Genomic DNA, 17,202 nt, shown 5'->3' on the forward strand with positions numbered 1-17,202 from the left:
GTACTGGCAAAGAATAGCTTTGGTTCATGAGAAGAAGTGATGGGTAGATGATGCTAGCAATAAGACAAGTTGTGCTTTCTTGAAGCCTTGTCTCTGCTGGAGGGAGACGGCTCTAGTCTGTTTTCAACCTTGCCTGATCTCCTCTGGCTCTTGGCTCCTCTCTATTATTATATCTTCCCCCTGTGTTTGTGTTGCTGCTGTTCTGTGGTGTTTTCCATCCTTTGTCTGGTCTCGTTTCATCTTGCTGTCTTGCCGTGGCTTCCCTCTCGTTCTCCCTCTCTAGCTGTATGAATTATTTATCCTGTCAGGTCCCTTATCTTTTGCACATTGCTCCAGTAGATTTGCTGGGCTGAAATCCCTTCCGTGACTAGAATTCTATGTTCCTAATAGAGTAATGCCAAGCTCTGCAGCTGTGAGATTTAGAATTGGAGAACGAATATTGCTCCCATTTTTTTAGCTGCAGATACTAATTAGATTGATTAGAGGATTCTGTGAAAACTATGGATGGATCTTGTGAAATTCTAGATTCTTTGTTTAAATGAACTCTAGACTCACAGGAAGTCTTATCAAAAATGTCAGTACATTAGCCTATTTTACAGAAAGCCGAGCAAACCACCCTTCACAATAACCGTGCTGTCACTAATGTAGATTTATTATAATTAGGACTAAACAAGGTTAGGACCTGCTATACACTGGGACACAATGGCCATGGTAACACAAACAGGATGCTCAAAATAAGGAACACACACACACACAGATGCACGCAACTTGCATGCTTAGTCAGGGCAACACACAGATACCACCTGGTTTACTGTTGTTCAGTCCCAAGTCCCACAGATGAGCTCAGGCTTGTTGAGCATGCTCGCAGCTGTTTGTGGGTTTTAGCAGCTTCTGACAATATGCCAGGACATGTGGAAGAGTAAAGGGAGGTTCGGAAGCTCTGCCCTCTAAACTGTGGGAAAACACTAGGGCACCATCCCTGGAGGAGGGAATTTTATTATTTACTCCTTAAGTTGTTATAATTTTCAGAGAGAACCTACATTGTTACTAATGTTCCACCAAATGTTATGAGGAAAATGGATTTAACTTGTTTTCAGATGCACAAATAATTTGACCCAAGAGAAATATATCATTGTTGCAGACAAGTTTGTAAATCTTTGTTGTCAGGAGGTGTTTTTGCTTCTAATCAGTTATTACTCTAGATGAACCACCAGGTCTATGCTTTGTCATCTAGTGACAGTCTGTTCTAAGAGTGTCTGCAGATAGAGATAAAACAGAAACATGACAGAAGAATGTTTGCAACAGGTTTGGTTGAAACATCAAAATAAATGGGGAAAGAAATCTGCAGATTGTATATTTTTTGTTTTGTTCTTTAGAGCAAGGTCTGGAGGAAATGAAGAAGCTGCTGCTGCTGCTATTGGGCTGTGCTGTTCAGGTAAGAGTGCAGTTTAGTCCACTTTAACTCTCAGACATCCCATGCATATTTCATTCAGGATGTATGCAGCAGCAATATCATAGCAGTAGATATGCCTTGAAAACATAATTTTGTCTGAGACTGTGCTTGGATCCAGTTTAATTTTAATAGATCTGAGTAAAACTAACTACGAATTGACTTCCCATAATGTAATAAATGTCACCTTCCTACCCTTTGACCAATTTTAACAAACACACATCTGAGTGGTATTAATGTGGGTAGCCACCGGTTTGTGAATGCGGTACACTGAACTAAAGACATCAGGTTTGTTTCACTGTCTTGCTGTTATCTCATCTTCTAACATCAAAAGAAGGAAATCAACATTTTTGTGATCCAAAAGATAAAGTTGTGTTTGAAGTTTTCTCCTTTTCCTGCTTACAACTGCTGTCTCCTGGAAACCTGTATTTCAGATCAACTTTCTGGTGTGTGTCTGCACATGTGGCATAGTAACCTCTGCTTGAACTCCAACGCTTCTAAAGTGACCATCTTAGAAACCGTCCCATCCATCTCTCTTTTTATTAACCACTTCTTTCTATTTACAGTGTGAAAAGAAGGAAGAGTACATTGAGCGTATACAGACTCTGGATTTTGACACCAAAGCTGCCATAGCATCCCACATCCAAGAGGTACGGCCCATCACCGTAACACAGCTCCAGTGATCATAGTTCTTATTATTTAGCAGTGAGAATGTTATTCAAGGTGCTTTAAGGTGACAGGATTTTCTTATGGCTTATTGTGGTAATTAGGTGACACACAACCAGGAGAATGTAGTTGACCTGCAGTGGTTAGAAAGTGGGGAAATACCTCCTGAGGATCTGGACAGCCTCTCCAGAAACCTGGCTTTCCATCTCAAATGCCTTGTGGATGAAAGGGACACACAACTGGAGGTAATAACATATTAATATTATATATATACTGTATGTTTTGTGCAGTGGTTGTGTAGTTTGTCTGTTTTTTGCCAAACACCATAGGCTCAGAGTTATGTGGAAACTTTTCCCTTTTTTTATATACCAATACCACAAAAGAGCAGCCTCAGGAAGGAAGGGTTGAAACTGTTAACTCTCTCATGGATGGAGAATGGGTTTGCTTTGGTGTATATGCGTCATTAAATGAGTTTTCCATCCCATAGGGTGCAGATGCCCGCGATTGATAGCTGAACCGTGTGTGTCAGGGGGTCTAATCGTCTCCAGATTATCATGGTGTAGTCCAGCCGCTCTCAATTAAAATCCCATTTCCTGTCACGGGTACTGGCTCAAAATTGGCTGTGTGACTGTGGGCGTATTGTTTGCTCCAAAGCCTGTGTTAGAGTTTGTAGTGGGGGAGCTTTGGGTGAATCGATGGGTCTACTCTGCTTTGAAGTAAAATCTATTGGATCTAATTTGCTCTAGTTTAGACATACTACCTCTTACTTTTGAGTCTCATACACTCTCCTATTCCATGCACTGTTTTTAATGTCCACATTCAAACAGTCACACATTCATGACTGCTCTCTTGGGTCCCTGTGTTCCGTCTAGACGATAGTGGAGCTAACCCAGGAGAGAGACTGCGTGCAGCTGTCTCCACTGGCTCCATGTCCAACCCAGTCTCCTGGTGACTCTCCCAGCATGAGAAGGACTGAAAGCCGCCAGCACCTCTCTGTGGAGCTGGCTGATGCCAAGGCCAAGATCAGACGCCTGCGACAGGAACTGTGAGTACTACAGCCGTATCAGAAGGAGAAGCAATTCTTCTGACTGGGCAAAGGGGGCAGGAATTTGAGACCTTGTTTTATTTAGGTAGAGAGGACTAAACTACTTTATGTAAAGTCCACCCTGTTATAAAATAATACCTCGTTTCATCTGCTACTGCAGCTCTCACCTAGTTCCCACATTGCAGCTTCTCTTACTGGTAATGTTTTATCTGAAGCGGGAAGTTCATTAGCTGGTTCCTCAAGATAAAATGCAAAGTCATCAAGGTTACTTCTTTAGTTTACATGTCAATAGTTCTTATGGTTGTTTCTGACTTATTGATAGATGAACACTGGTATTATATAAGATGTCTCATAGCTCATGTATAGTAAGCCTACGTTCAGGCATCAAACGTGATGATGGTGAAGAGGCAAAGAGGAAGAAACATTTACCTTGTACTTCTCTATTATTCATATGAGGTGTGGCTGCTGTTTAGTTACGCTGCCCTGCACGAACACACAGTATTAAACGCCCCTAAGTTGTTCTTTTTGTTTTGTAACTATTTAGTGTAGTTTGTATCATTTTGTGTTCCTGGTTGGACGGTCTTCTTTTTGTTGGACAAGGACTGTCTTGTAACTCAATATGAAGTCCTACTTAGTCTCTCCTTCAGGATCAGGAGTGAGAAATTTCTCCTTGGGAGAGCCCAAAGTCATTCCTTGCAGTTTTCATGTGTTAAATAGTCTGATGTTCATCACCATGGACACTTGTTATACTTCCTTGACCCATATTGTGATGATTCTCATAAATAGGACCACATAGCAGCACCAAACAAACCAATGATTTATTGTGTTTGTTGGTTGCTACAGTGTTGTTTGCCTGCTGCTCTGGTGTCACAGTGAGGTATTGTGAGGTTTGGTGATCGGGTAAAATGGGGACAAAGGGGTCTTTTAAGTCTGTGTGCTGACATAGTCCTGTCACATGATTATAGCTTCTTCTCTTAAGCAGAAGAGGTCTGTGTTGTGTGCGCACGACTGTTTTCTATGAATACAAATGTAGATTTGTGTGGCTGTGTGCGTATCTGGAGAAGACCAGGTCAAAGCCTGGGTCATGTTTCACTGATCCCACTGTGGTCTGGTAATGTTTCTCCCTCTAAACCCTCTGCTGCCTGACTGCTATTTCACATTTTGATTGTTAAAGTTAGTACTAGGGTAAGGAACATTTTGAATAGACTTTTGTTAGAAGAAAAATGAAAGCTTGTCAGTGCAATCTTTATAAGGTTCAAGGGTTTGTCTGTGCTAGCACATGTTAAACCATTACCACAAGTACAAGCCAACTGCAGTGCTAATGTGCCATTCTAGAGCTGACAGGTGTTTGATTTCAGAGAGGGAGGTGTGTGGGGAGCAGAGAGGGGCCGGAGGTTCAGGGGGTAAACTGATGAAACCAAAACAATAATTGTCAACGGAACATTTGTCACAATATCAGTTCCAGACTCCTAAATAACATTAGCTCTGGGTGCATCTCTCTGAGGAAAAGGAATCTTTCTCTTCTTCCTTTCTCATTTTTTTTTCTCCCAAAGACTCCAGAGAGCTGTAATCAAATAGCCTGTCAGATGTTCAGTGGAGCGGCTTCATGCGTGTGCGCACGCACGCACGCACGCACGCACGCACGCACGCACGCACGCACGCACGCACGCACGCACGCACGCACGCACGCACGCACGCACGCACGCACGCACGCACACACACACACACACACACACACACACACAGTAGAATTTTGGCTATGCAGTTGTTATAAGCCCAGAGAAATACTGATTTCTTCCCCCTCCCTGGCCACTGTGCATGAGGACCAATGTAATGTTCACCAGATTAAATTTAGGGCAAGACACAGGAAACAACATTGTTTCCTGACCTCTAGCATACCAAAAACAAAAGGCTTTTTTTACTGCAGAAACTGGGTTACTGAGTTTGTTGATTTCTTGATATCAACATATGTCCAGCATTAAATGCAACTATTCAGTTTATCTGTGTCAGTGTGTTGCCACCATTAAGTGCAGGCTTTGAAATGGAAACAGCCCTAAAGGGATTGTCCTTAATACTGAGTTGATATGTATGCACGCACATTTGACTTGGCTTCATGTTAATGTTACTGTTGACATAAATTCAATTCTAGGTCCCATCCTCTCAACCTTTTTAATTTTCTTATTCTATTTTCAGGGAGGAGAAGAGTGAGCAGCTCTTGGACACCAGACAGGAGCTTGAGAACATGGAGGTAGAGCTCAAAAGGCTTCAGCAAGAGGTAATGGCATAAGTCACAGCACCCCTTCACTCTTATGTCTGCAAGATAGTCAAATAATTTTTATTTCCTTTGCACCTCCCTTCTTTTTCTAAGTACTTTGCATCCACAGTGCTGCCAGGTTTTAATCAGCTAGCTACTGACTTAACTCATTAGAAGCTATTAGAGCTATCTTTGGTCTAGCAGAAGCCTCGCATGGCTTTTGATTTGTAGTGGGCGGCATGCTGTCTGGCTAAAAGACCGGGTGCTGTAAACAAGGTGGATAAATCCAGGGTAGAAGGACAGCTTGTGTGGGTACATGTTTTTGGTCATTCATAGTGTGCAAAGCTTGTTTTCAGTCTCTTAGCTGTTCATACTTTGCTCTGATTCACAATGAGCGAAGGAACCCAATTAACTGAAAAAGAAATGCATGTATTTGTCTTGTTGTTGGTTTCCCTGTCGGTTGCTCTTGAGGTTTTTGCAGATGATTTCAAAGATTGTGAGCCTCCATTTGCATTCTCTTGACTCCTGCAGAGCTACCAGCTGCTGTCGGACGCTCGGTTGGCTCGGGCCTACCGCGACGAACTGGATTCGCTGAGGGAGAAAGCAATTCGTGTGGACAAACTGGAGAGTGAGCTCAGCAGATACAAGGAGAGAGTGCACGACATTGAGTTTTACAAGGCCAGAGTTGAGGTATGCAGCTGCACATAGGGGTTGTTATGGAAGATACTTAATCTTGCTGCATTCATAGTTTTGTTTTGTTAAGTCTTTCTGGTTTGTATTTGGTTTCTATAGGAGCTGAAGGAGGATAACCAGATCTTGATGGAGACTAAGACAATGCTAGAGGAGCAGCTGGATGCTAGCAGGACCCGGTCTGACAAACTGCATCTACTGGAGAAGGAGAATCTGCAGCTTAAATCCAAGATCCATGATCTGGAGATGGTGAGATTATAAATTTAATGGTCAAAATTAAAGAAATTACACTGATAAAACCATAGGGAACGCAAAACGCTGTTTCAGCCTTTGTTTGTCCTCAAACACACTTCTAATTTTTACCTGCAGGAGCGTGACTTGGATCGTAAACGCATGGAGGAGCTTTTGGAGGAGAATCTTGTGCTGGAAATGGCCCAGAAACAGAGTGTAAATGAGTCCCTGCACCTAGGGTGGGAGCTCGAGCAGCTGTCCAAAACACCCGAGTTGACTGAAGGTAAGAGGTCTTTCTAGAACTGAGTGAACAGCCACTTTAGCTGAACTGGTTGAAGGCTTTAGACGGCCAAAAACCAGACTCTGGTCCTGGAGTCTTCCCCTCAGGCCTTCTGCGTTTGCCAGCCTCCACTGGGCTTTCTTTCCAGTTGGAAAGACCTGTAATTAATATTCAGTGACTCCTGGAGGATAATCAGTGTGTTTGGCGTTTAAAAGCCGTTAAGAGATTTAACTAGCCAGGGATCTGGATAAAGCCTTTAACATGAAGGGCGGGGGGGGGAACTCATTTAGTATTTCATTTAGTCTTGTCATAGGAGAGGGCTTCATCTTAATTCATGCATGATGGCTTGATGCAGTCCTAATCATGCCATTTATAGAATTAATGTTTATTAAACTATATTTCAGTTTGTTAGTATTTATCAAAATGTTGACTCTTTATGTTGTTGACACAGCCCCACAGAAGTCTCTGGGTGATGAGGTAAATGAGCTGACCTCCAGTCGCTTGTTGAAGCTGGAGAAAGACAATCAGACACTGCTAAAGACTGTGGAGGAGTTAAGAGGAGCATCCAGCCAGGACACTCTGGCAAAAATGTCCAAATTGAGCCAAGAAAACCAGAGACTGACCCAAAAAGTGAGCAATGATCCTTTTTTGTTTGGTTGGTTGGGTAACGATTAAGGTATAGTTGTTTTTCTGCTGAAATGCATATGATATTTATTTAATAAAACTGAGGATACTCTTGTTTTTTGAAATTTAAACTAACAAATGTGAGAAATGCAGTTTGTTTTTCCATTTCTTTGCAAGTCTAAATAGGTGATAATTTGTCTACTTTATCATTGTGCTCTGTTGCAACTTGAATTTTGAATTAACCTATTGAACAACCACTTCTCAATAATATATGACCTTCCCACTTGGCTCTAGAGCTTTTCACACATTGACAGTAGTATGGAGAGGCCTTTCTACAAGGCTGAAAGCAAAGCTGTAAATCCAGGCCTTGCTTTGCCTTTTCTTTTCCACTCTTTGACACCCAAACGCCCCTCGCTAAGAGAAGCCTCTCAGCTATTTTCAGACATATAAGCTTCTCTATGTGGCCTCCGAGGGGAGGAAACAAGTGTTAACAGAAGATGTTTGGTCTGTGAGAGGGGAGCTGACAAGTGAGCAAGGGGAGAGACCTGTAACAGAAATGGGACGCAGCCCACAAATTCCACAAAGAGATGGAGAAATTTATTTTTGAGCGCCCAAAAGGTCAACACATTAAAGACATTAAAATGTAAATGCAGCTGCTGGTAGACTGAGCAGCAATGATGGTATCCAGCACTACAGTGTGATGCATAACTAGTTTCTTACTCTCTTTGTGTAGTTGGAGCAGTTGGAGAGTGAGGTGACTGCAGACAGAGAGTCACTTCGCACTGCAGAGTCCCTCAGCACTGACCTAATGAAGGAGAAGGCTTTACTGGAGAAAACCCTTGAAACGCTCAGAGAAAATTCTGAGAGACAGGTACACACACACACAGCGGCTCCTTCTAAAAAAAACTAGAAGACTAAATGCACAGCTTAGGTACAATGTTTTTTAAAGAAGAATTTAGTACCATTGATTTGCATTATGGATTAAAAAGCAAGTAAGTGGAAGTACGACTGTTTTATTGACTGCCCAGCCCTGCTGCAACCCTGTTAAGCTGCCATTATTGCTCTTAGACCTGACTGATGTTTTTGATCAGTTTATTGATTGGATTTGTAAAACTGAATTGAGTGAATGAGCTCTACAGGCAGAGAACACACTGCACTCACATTTTCTGTGAGAGCCTGCTGCATTAGTTTTTTATAGCCCAAAGAACATTTTAAACTTATTTTGAACTTGTCCTTCCAGCTGAAGGGTCTGGAGCAGGAGAACAAGCACCTGGGACAGACCGTGTCGTCTTTGCGCCAGCGTTGCCAGGTGGGTGCTGAGGCCCGGGTCAAGGATGTGGAGAAAGAGAATCGCATTCTTCACGAATCCATTTGCGAGACAACTGCCAAACTCAACAAGATGGAGTTTGAAAGAAAACAATTACGTGAGTGACTGAATGTTTAACTGTTTTTGCATTTCACTGCAGTAAGAATGGGTATTGCCTTTCTGCTTTTGTCTTGTGATTAGTGTAAACTTATACTATAAATCTTGTGTGTACTTGTTTATTACATTTTTGTGTGTTTTTTTTTATATGCAGGTAAAGAGCTTGAGGTGACGAAGGAAAAAGGTGAGAGGGCAGAGGAGCTGGAAGTTCACTTGCATAAACTACAGAGGGAGAACGAGAGCCTTCAGAAGAAAGTTGCCAGTCTCGGAATCACCTGTGAAAAGGTCATGATTAACATCATTAACTTCACAAACTATAAAGAATTTATAGTAAGGTTATATTCTTAACTTATTTTCATAGGTAATCTCTTTGGAGAAGGAGAACACAGAGCTGGAAGCAGAGGGCCGCCGTCTAAAGAAGAAGCTGGATACTCTGAAGAACATGGCATTTCAGCTGGAGGCTCTGGAAAAGGAGAACGCTCAGCTGGAGCAGGAGAACCTGGAACTTCGTCGTTCGGCTGAGAGCCTGCGGTCAGCAGGGGTGAAGGCTGTTCAGCTGGAAGCTGAAAACCGGGAGCTTGAGAGTGAGAAGAGTCAGCTGAAGCGCAACCTGGAGCTGCTCAAGGCCTCCTCCAAAAAGACAGAGAGATTAGAGGTACGATTTAAGGAGTGTCAGTCTAATGACTGACCAGGGTGGCAGACTCCTTCTGATTATGGTGCTCATTCAGCACCACTTCTTAAGAGACTGTCTCATAACACACAGGGAATATATAATGGGATCTGGGAGCAGCACAACTAGTTCATTGATGCTTTTATTATCCTAACCTGGCTTTTTGTCTCCCAGGTGAGTTACCAGGGCCTAGATACTGAAAACCAGCGCTTGCAGAAGGCTTTAGAGAACAGCAGCAAGAAGATCCAGCAGTTGGAGGCAGAGCTGCAGGAGGTGGAGACTGAGAATCAAACCCTGCAGCGCAACCTGGAGGAGCTCAAAATTTCCAGTAAACGCCTGGAACAGCTGGAGCAAGAGGTAGGTATAGAAAAGGTTTCATATGCATTGAGTTAGTATGAAACTCATGTGCGGAAGCATGACAAATGTGAACCTAGCAGGAGTAAAATATTAAATGTTCTCCTATGCTTTAAATTATTCTCCAGAACAAGAGTCTGGAGCAGGAAAGCTCCCAGCTGGAGAAAGACAAGAAGCTTCTGGAAAAGGAGAACAAGCGGCTGAGGCAGCAGGCTGAGATTCGTGACTCCAAGCTAGATGACGGCAACCAGCGCATCGCTGCACTGGAGAAAGAGAATCGGACGATGGGCAAAGAGATGATCTTCTTTAGGGATTCCTGCACGAGAGTCAAAGACCTGGAGAGGGAGAACAAAGAGTTGGTTAAACTGGCGACTATTGATAAGAAGACCCTAATCACACTCAGAGAGGTAAGGAAATCTCTAATAATCAGACATCTGTTATTATAATAATCGTCGTTTTACACAATTATTGGATGATGCTAGAATTGATATAACAGGGATTTTAAGATTTTTTTTTCGTTAAGCCATAAAAAGTGTGTTCCTGTGTGTTTAGGAGCTTGTGAGTGAGAAGCTGCGCACTCAGCAGATGAATAATGATTTAGAAAAACTAACCCACGAGTTGGAGAAGATTGGACTCAACAAAGAAAGGCTGCTGCATGACGAGGGCTCGGACGACAGGTACTCACTCACAAAGCCACACAAACCCTTAAGTTCTTCACTGCAGGTGTCATTTTGCTTTTACATCAATTAAAAAGAAAACACGAAAAGATAAATGTATTTAGGGTTAACTTAAACTGGAAATGTTAATTCTTAGGTTTAAACTCCTGGAAACCAAACTGGAATCAACTCTGAAATCATCTTTGGAGATTAAAGAGGAAAAGATCGCTGCCCTAGAAGCCAGACTGCAAGAGTCCTCAAACCTGAACCAGCAACTTCGCCAGGAGCTCAAGACCGTAAGTCATCGAGACAGAAAACTAATCAAATCTTGTTTCTCTAATGCCGACAAACCCAGATTTGAAAACTTGAGTACACAAAGGCTCCAAATCTTTCCTCTGCAGTCTGAAACAGTGACAACACTGGGTGCTTCTCAAGGCTGATGCATTATTTATTCCCCTCTTCCACTTCTGTCAGCAGTTTATCTATTCATGAGGCTGCGAGAGTCTGAAAGAGGTGTAGTGCAGGATGTCTGCTTGCCTGTAGACAGATTGCATCAAAACCTTAAATGTTGACAGGGGATGTTGAGGAATCTGTAGATGAGTCTCTTGACTTTCAGTTGTAAAATTGTAATGGATCCTGTCTGCTGTTGTCAGTCTCTACTACAGATAGACACAACTGCAGCCTGTTATCGTTATATGTATATTTTCTGTCAAACCAGGAGAACCTTTCATCCATAGTAAACTTTAACAGACCTTTTTTTTTTTCCCTTTAGGTGAAAAAAAATTATGAAGCGCTGCGCCAGAGGGAGGAAGAGGAGAGAATGGTGCAGAGCTCTCCCCCTCGTGGAGGGGGGGACCCTCAGTCTGCCAGTAAATGGGAGAAGGAGAGCCACGAAGCCACCAGGGAACTCCTGAAAGTCAAAGACAGACTCATTGAGGTGGAAAGGAATGTACGTAGCACATTTAACCAGGATCTTTAGAATTAATACATCAACACACACGCATTTAGTTGTTCATTGTCAATCTAAAATGATGTATCTGTTTCCAGAATGCCACATTACAGGCCGAGAAGGCGGCTCTGAGAAGCCAGCTGAAACAACTGGAGACTCAAAGCTCCAACCTGCAAGCCCAGATAGTGGCCGTGCAGCGACAGACTGCCTCCTTACAGGAGAACAATACAACGCTACAGACACAGAACGCCAAGCTGCAGGTACACACACAAACCAGGGGTCTGCCAGGTATGTACTAGTGCAAATGCACTTTACATGCCACCTGCTGTGCTCCTCTCTCTGTGTAGCTGTTTCCACGGTTGTCTTGCCATGCAGCTTAGCTCCCTTCTGTGGATTTAGATTTGTGCTCCCTCTTTGGCAGTAATTCAAATTCTACTTACGGGCATCAGGATTTACACTGATTTGTACTGTAGCTTCTGGCTGTGTTTCTGGGCGTTCCCATGTGTTTTGTGATGTGTATGTGGGAGCATGTGTAAGGCAGGTGTGTATGCTGAAGGTGAAATACTCCAGGGAGGAATTTGACATGAGGAAACCACCCTGACCACATAGGAAACATAAAAAGAAAATCTTTTTTTTTTTTTTAAGAATTTTAATCTAGACCAAGACAGGAACAACTTTAACATTATCATTATTGGTTGTTGACTATTGTGCACAGATCACTGTTTGTATTCCATTTGCTTCAGGTCGAGAACTCTACCCTGAGCTCGCAGAGTGCAGCTCTTATGGCTCAGAATGCCCAGCTACAGACCCAGCAGAGCAGCGTGGAGGGTGAGCGTGAGGGAGCACTAAAAGACAAAGAGGAGCTGAGGGCCACCTATGAGATGCTCCTCCGCGATCACGAGAAACTGGCAGCACTCCACGAGAGGCAGGCGTCCGAGTACGAAGCTCTAATCGTGAAGCACGGCAGCCTGAAAAGCTCCCACAAGAACCTAGAGCAGCAACACAGGGACTTGGAGGACAGGTGAGATGGGTTCTGTGGAAGCATGGACATCTTTACTCAAATCATGGACCAGTTTGTAATACGAGTGGTTTCATGGTGCAGGTACAAGCACCTCATGCAGAGGAAGGAAGACCTGGAGGAGCTAGAAAAAAGCCTGAAAGAGCAGCAGGACAAGATGGCATTTGAGAATCAAGCACACCAAACCACAGCTGATCAGTACAAACTGCTTAAGGAGGAAAATGACAGGTCAGATTATCACAAATTCAACTCCTTGTATTAACTTCAGTATATATTAAAGTCCCTCTGCCCCCTCCCCAGATTGAATACTACCTATCGCCAGCTGCTGAAAGACAATGAGAATCTCCAGCTGGACCATAAGAACATAAAGAGCCAATTAAACAGCGCCAAGTTGGAGCAGACCAAGCTGGAGGCAGAGTTCTCAAAACTGAAGGAGCAGTACCAGCAGCTGGACATCACCTCCACCAAGCTCACTAACCAGTGTGAGGTGAGGACTTCTCTGCCTCTCTGTTCTCTTTGGTTGGCTTAGAGCTTTTAATAAAAGATCTTGGCTCAGGTGTCTTCTTAAGTCAGCTGTGTAGTGTATGGGTTTCCCCTTTGTATGGTACTTGTGTTTGAGTCAGATGCTATAGCAGCTGTTTAAAATGCCTGTCTCTTTTAGCTGTTGAGCCAGTTGAAAGGAAACCTGGAGGAGGAGAATCGCCACCTGTTGGATCAGATTCAGACTTTGATGCTACAGAATCGCACACTACTGGAGCAGACTATGGAGAGCAAAGATCTGTTCCACGTAGAGCAAAGACAATACATGTAAAGCCCTCATGACGATTCTTGTGTTTTCTGAAGATTATTATTGTTTGCATCATCTTCATTAACCGTTATAGAACTTGTTTAATTTTGTCATTCTTCTCATTCAGAGACAAATTGAATGAGCTCAGGAGACAGAAGGAGAAACTTGAGGAAAAGATCATGGATCAGTACAAGTTTTATGACCCCTCACCCCCCCGCAGGTGAGAAATAAATTAACATAATTTCTTCTTTTTTTTTTTTTTTTTTTTTTTTTTTTTTTTTTTTTTAGCGACTGCAGAGCTTTTTCACTCTGTCTGGTGTCTCTTCTGCAGACGTGGGAACTGGATTACTCTGAAGATGAAGAAGTTGATGAAGCCAAACAAGAGTCGGGAGAGGATGCGTTCCCTCACGCTGACTCCGTCCCGTTCTGAGATTGGGGACGGTTTTCTTGCTTTTCCACAGGACAGCCAGGACAGCTCCTCTATTGGCTCTGGCTCCAACTCGCTGGATGACACACTCACACATAAGAAGCGTGAGTAAAGAGTGAGAATGTACATACGAAGGCGATGCACATAGCGTGCGTGCGTGCGTGCGTGTGAGGTTAAATGGGTCTTACCTCACCTAACTGCTCCTTTGCTTCTTTATCTATCTCTCCCTCTCTCTCTCTCTGCAAAGGGAGGAGAGGGCAGCAGCCCCATGCACAGGGGCAGAGTTCCTCCAATGGTATGCTGCGGATGGGGAGGGTGGGTGGGGTTTGTGAGCCGACTGTCATGTCTCTCGGGGCATGTTTTCGTGAGTTCATTGTCCATGTCACTCAGCTGACGTAGAGGCCACAGTTGAGCTGCACAGCAATACACGGTTGACAAAACTCCTTCTGCTTTACTATTAAAACTCTTTTAAAGCATGAATAAGTTATTGCTTTGTTACCTTATGTAAAAAGTAAGTATGCTAGAATAAATAAAATAATATATAATAATAAATATCTGATAAGCCGGCTGCCTCTTGCTATACAAAAATGGAAAAATAAGCAGAAATGAATTTAATTGTTGACTTCCAACTAAATCCTGCTGCTAACAGATGTCTCTAACAACTGCACCGTATCTGAAAACAGAGCCAGGGTAGTTTTTGTTTCCAGTCGTCTTGCCAAGCTTTGAAATCATATTTATGTTGATTATTCAAGAGCAGGAACATAGTCAAACGTTCTATTTTTTTTATTGACCCATCTTCATACATGGGTCTGTTGGAGGAAGAGGTTTACTGAGCATCCTATCAACCTGCTAAACTGTGCAGTTCACTTGTACTTAAGAAGCGCCCTGTAATTTAGCATCGGTTATTAAAAGGTGCAATTCAGCTCATCTAAAGTTAACAAATAATGTTTCATAGTTCTACAGTAAGCGTCATATGACCAGGTTGGTCACAGTCAGTGCACGATGTAAACTGAACATCATAGAAGGGAATTGTGCAGCTAAAGCAAACACGTAGGCCACACATGTTACATGTGTTAAGTAGCCTTTGAAGCATATAAGCTAGCTATTACAGGAGTTATACATTATAAAAGAATACACCACAATAAAGTAGGAGTTAGGTTCTGTCTTACTGGGAACACTGGTCCTCTCTGGTGTTGTCAACCTGCCTTTTGAACTTTTCCCTCTCCCTATTGCACCGTTTAATACTCCTCATCCTCCGTGTTTCATTTAGGTGTGGTCATGTGGTGAACCTTGTGTTTTAATGTAATGTATGCAATGCCGTAACATGGAATGTGACATTCATGACCATTAGGATGATGGCGGTGTTTGTGTGCCAATGTGTGAAAGGAAGCGTGTGTTTGCATCTTCTGTTTATTTGTAGAATCTGTTTTTGCACAGATGTCTGCCCTTTTTAAAAAGCCTTCTTCAGGTCTGAATTGAGTTAAAACTAGAACAAATTTGCCTTGTATTAACATGATTCAGTGTCTGTCCAGTTGAGTGTCCAGGGTCTCGGCCGTCTCCCTGGCTGTTTGTCAAACTGTTTGTTAACCACATCCCTCTGTTTTTACCCCCTTTTCTTTTGTTTTCTTTTCCTCCACCTCCCTTGGGCTCGTTCTGTCACTCTCTCCCTTGACTGTCTCTTGGCTGCACTCTGACAGCTTTAAAGTTGCCTTTCATGAGGAACAGATCCAAGGACAAAGACAAGACCAAGGCCATCTACCGGCGATCCATGTGTAAGCCCGCAGTTAGCCGCCACGCTAGCCTCCCTCCGTCTCCTCCCCGTCATCGTTACACTAGATCAGGAACAGTCACTGATGTCGAGGTGGCAGCAGTGTGAGGAAGCTGGAGAATCTTAAACCTAAACAAATATGATGTAAAGTTCGTTACACAATTGAATTAGCTTGTTGTGTTGCTCTCACACTGCTTATGTTAACATCAGTGACTTGTCCAAAACTATTTTTCCTAGTTGTTGTTGTTGTCTACAGCTGCATCCTCTCCTCCTTAGTTTTCATCACCTTCATTAGCATAGTGTCACCTTGTTCTCACTCTCAGCTAATGAATAAATAACTCGGCCCCAAATTATCCTGTGTCTAAAACTAATAATGGACCAACTCTGACATTAGGGATTTTCTCTCCGCGTCATGAGCTCGTGTTTACGTTTGGCTTCCGGGGATCACTGGGAATTGGGCAGCTTTGTCATGTGCTCGGTGTTTCATTTTGTTTGTGTTGCGCTGAGCGAAAGGCTTTGTTCGCCCGCGTGTGTGAGACGTGTGGCGTGGGAGAGATTGCAGGTTTGCCTTTTCATGTGCCTGTGGGTTTTGTTCCCATCTATAATTACAGTGTGACGTATCGCTCACCAACCTCCCGATCACCGCCGCTCACACTCACCATGAAGGACCTGAAATGGAGCCTTACTGTGTTTCTATGCTCTTTTCAGAGAGCTGCATTTCAGATCTTGTTCTGCTGACATGGATTTGCATCACTTTCATTCTGGCTCTGGTCTTTGTACTGTGTTGTTGCTGCTCTGTGCAGCTTTGCATGCGGTCGTGCATCCGCCGTCACACACGACTCACTTAACAAAGTGCATAAGAGTGTTGTCGTGATTTTAACATCTGTCTGTATCTGGACAAAGACAATAGGAAAAACCATGCAGCTGCCATCTTTATGCACTTGATATCACATTTGATTATTTTTAAATCCATTTTTATAGTAGTGGATGCCTGCATGCAATTTATAAAAGCTGAACTTTACTTGATTAACAAAATCAATTTGATAGAATGTTAAATTATCAGTTATTATAATCATTTTAATTCCATCTTACTGTGGTGGTTGATCTTGCCCTTTATGAGGCCAAGTCATGAAGACACCATAACAAGAATTTAAACACATTATCTATTGAAGTCACTGAGACATTTAGCTTCTCTTTAGTCAGACACAAAGTTAAACAAGCTAGTGTTTTGTGAAAGGCATATAAACATCCATCCATAGATACTGATAAATCTTGTACTGGTATAATTGCCCTGTCCAGCTATGAATGACCTGCTGCAGACCATGGCAGTGGCCGGGGGTCCAGGGGGGCAGTGGGTTTGCAGCAGTGAGAACCTTGACGGTCCTGAAGCTGGAGACGGTGCCATTACCGGCAGCAGCAGGCGCAGCGGACAGCGCATGAAAGAACTGGCCCTTTCCACCAACGCCATCGACTGCGCCACCCTCACCCTGCCCGCCGCAGGGCCCGTCAGGACTAGGCCCCGGCTTCAGGTCAAAGGTCAGGACTTTTTTTTTTTTTTTTTTTTTTGTCCTGTTTCACATAAATTGAAATTTTGTCTTATCAAATTGATACAAATGTAGCACCACTGCCTTTGTTTGTTTAAGCAGATAACGCGTCCTGTGAGGATGTTGTCGGCTCTCTTGATGACCCCAAGAGTCAAGGTAAGAGATGATGTGACATCGGAATGAAGACGTGTTAAATTTGCGTGTGTGTGTCATCAGCTGCACATCTGCATGTCTTTCCAGTAAAGAAGGGATTGAATAGCCTGAGAAAAGCAGGTCATGTCCTCATCACTTCCATTACTAATCTTTCGGAAGCCTCGTGCACTTTGATTAATTTTAGTAGAGCTCCAAGCGTGGGAGCACAGCTTC

At 43.2% G+C, this 17,202-nt stretch overlaps 1 protein-coding gene across 13 annotated transcripts in view; it reads left to right on the forward strand.

Moving 5' to 3' along the window:
- The window catches only part of ccdc88ab (coiled-coil domain containing 88Ab), a 40,546-nt gene that overhangs the window by 17,563 nt on the left and 5,781 nt on the right, over window positions 1-17,202 (forward strand). For 7 of the 13 annotated variants that reach the window (XR_008692570.1, XR_003783221.3, XM_029127158.3 and 4 more), the window contains exons 5-33: window positions 1,377-1,435; window positions 2,017-2,100; window positions 2,221-2,361; window positions 2,989-3,161; window positions 5,355-5,436; window positions 5,947-6,105; window positions 6,208-6,354; window positions 6,475-6,619; window positions 7,068-7,246; window positions 7,974-8,111; window positions 8,481-8,664; window positions 8,818-8,948; window positions 9,025-9,318; window positions 9,508-9,690; window positions 9,816-10,094; window positions 10,240-10,364; window positions 10,501-10,639; window positions 11,116-11,292; window positions 11,391-11,552; window positions 12,036-12,313; window positions 12,395-12,538; window positions 12,611-12,797; window positions 12,972-13,117; window positions 13,225-13,317; window positions 13,429-13,628; window positions 13,772-13,819; window positions 15,222-15,296; window positions 16,592-16,828; window positions 16,936-16,992. Coding sequence is in view for 11 of the 13 variants with exons in the window: in XM_029127158.3 (XP_028982991.1) it covers window positions 1,377-1,435; window positions 2,017-2,100; window positions 2,221-2,361; window positions 2,989-3,161; window positions 5,355-5,436; window positions 5,947-6,105; window positions 6,208-6,354; window positions 6,475-6,619; window positions 7,068-7,246; window positions 7,974-8,111; window positions 8,481-8,664; window positions 8,818-8,948; window positions 9,025-9,318; window positions 9,508-9,690; window positions 9,816-10,094; window positions 10,240-10,364; window positions 10,501-10,639; window positions 11,116-11,292; window positions 11,391-11,552; window positions 12,036-12,313; window positions 12,395-12,538; window positions 12,611-12,797; window positions 12,972-13,117; window positions 13,225-13,317; window positions 13,429-13,628; window positions 13,772-13,819; window positions 15,222-15,296; window positions 16,592-16,828; window positions 16,936-16,992 (4,446 nt within the window). In the remaining 2 variants the exon portion in view is untranslated. The remainder of the gene's footprint in view (window positions 1-1,376; window positions 1,436-2,016; window positions 2,101-2,220; window positions 2,362-2,988; window positions 3,162-5,354; window positions 5,437-5,946; window positions 6,106-6,207; window positions 6,355-6,474; window positions 6,620-7,067; window positions 7,247-7,973; window positions 8,112-8,480; window positions 8,665-8,817; window positions 8,949-9,024; window positions 9,319-9,507; window positions 9,691-9,815; window positions 10,095-10,239; window positions 10,365-10,500; window positions 10,640-11,115; window positions 11,293-11,390; window positions 11,553-12,035; window positions 12,314-12,394; window positions 12,539-12,610; window positions 12,798-12,971; window positions 13,118-13,224; window positions 13,318-13,428; window positions 13,629-13,771; window positions 13,820-15,221; window positions 15,297-16,591; window positions 16,829-16,935; window positions 16,993-17,202) is intronic. The other 6 variants (XM_029127159.3, XM_029127163.3, XM_029127166.3 and 3 more) reach the window with 4 other exon arrangements.

Source organism: Betta splendens, chromosome 15 (genome assembly GCF_900634795.4).
Source record: "Betta splendens chromosome 15, fBetSpl5.4, whole genome shotgun sequence".
Taxonomy (NCBI): domain Eukaryota; kingdom Metazoa; phylum Chordata; class Actinopteri; order Anabantiformes; family Osphronemidae; genus Betta; species Betta splendens.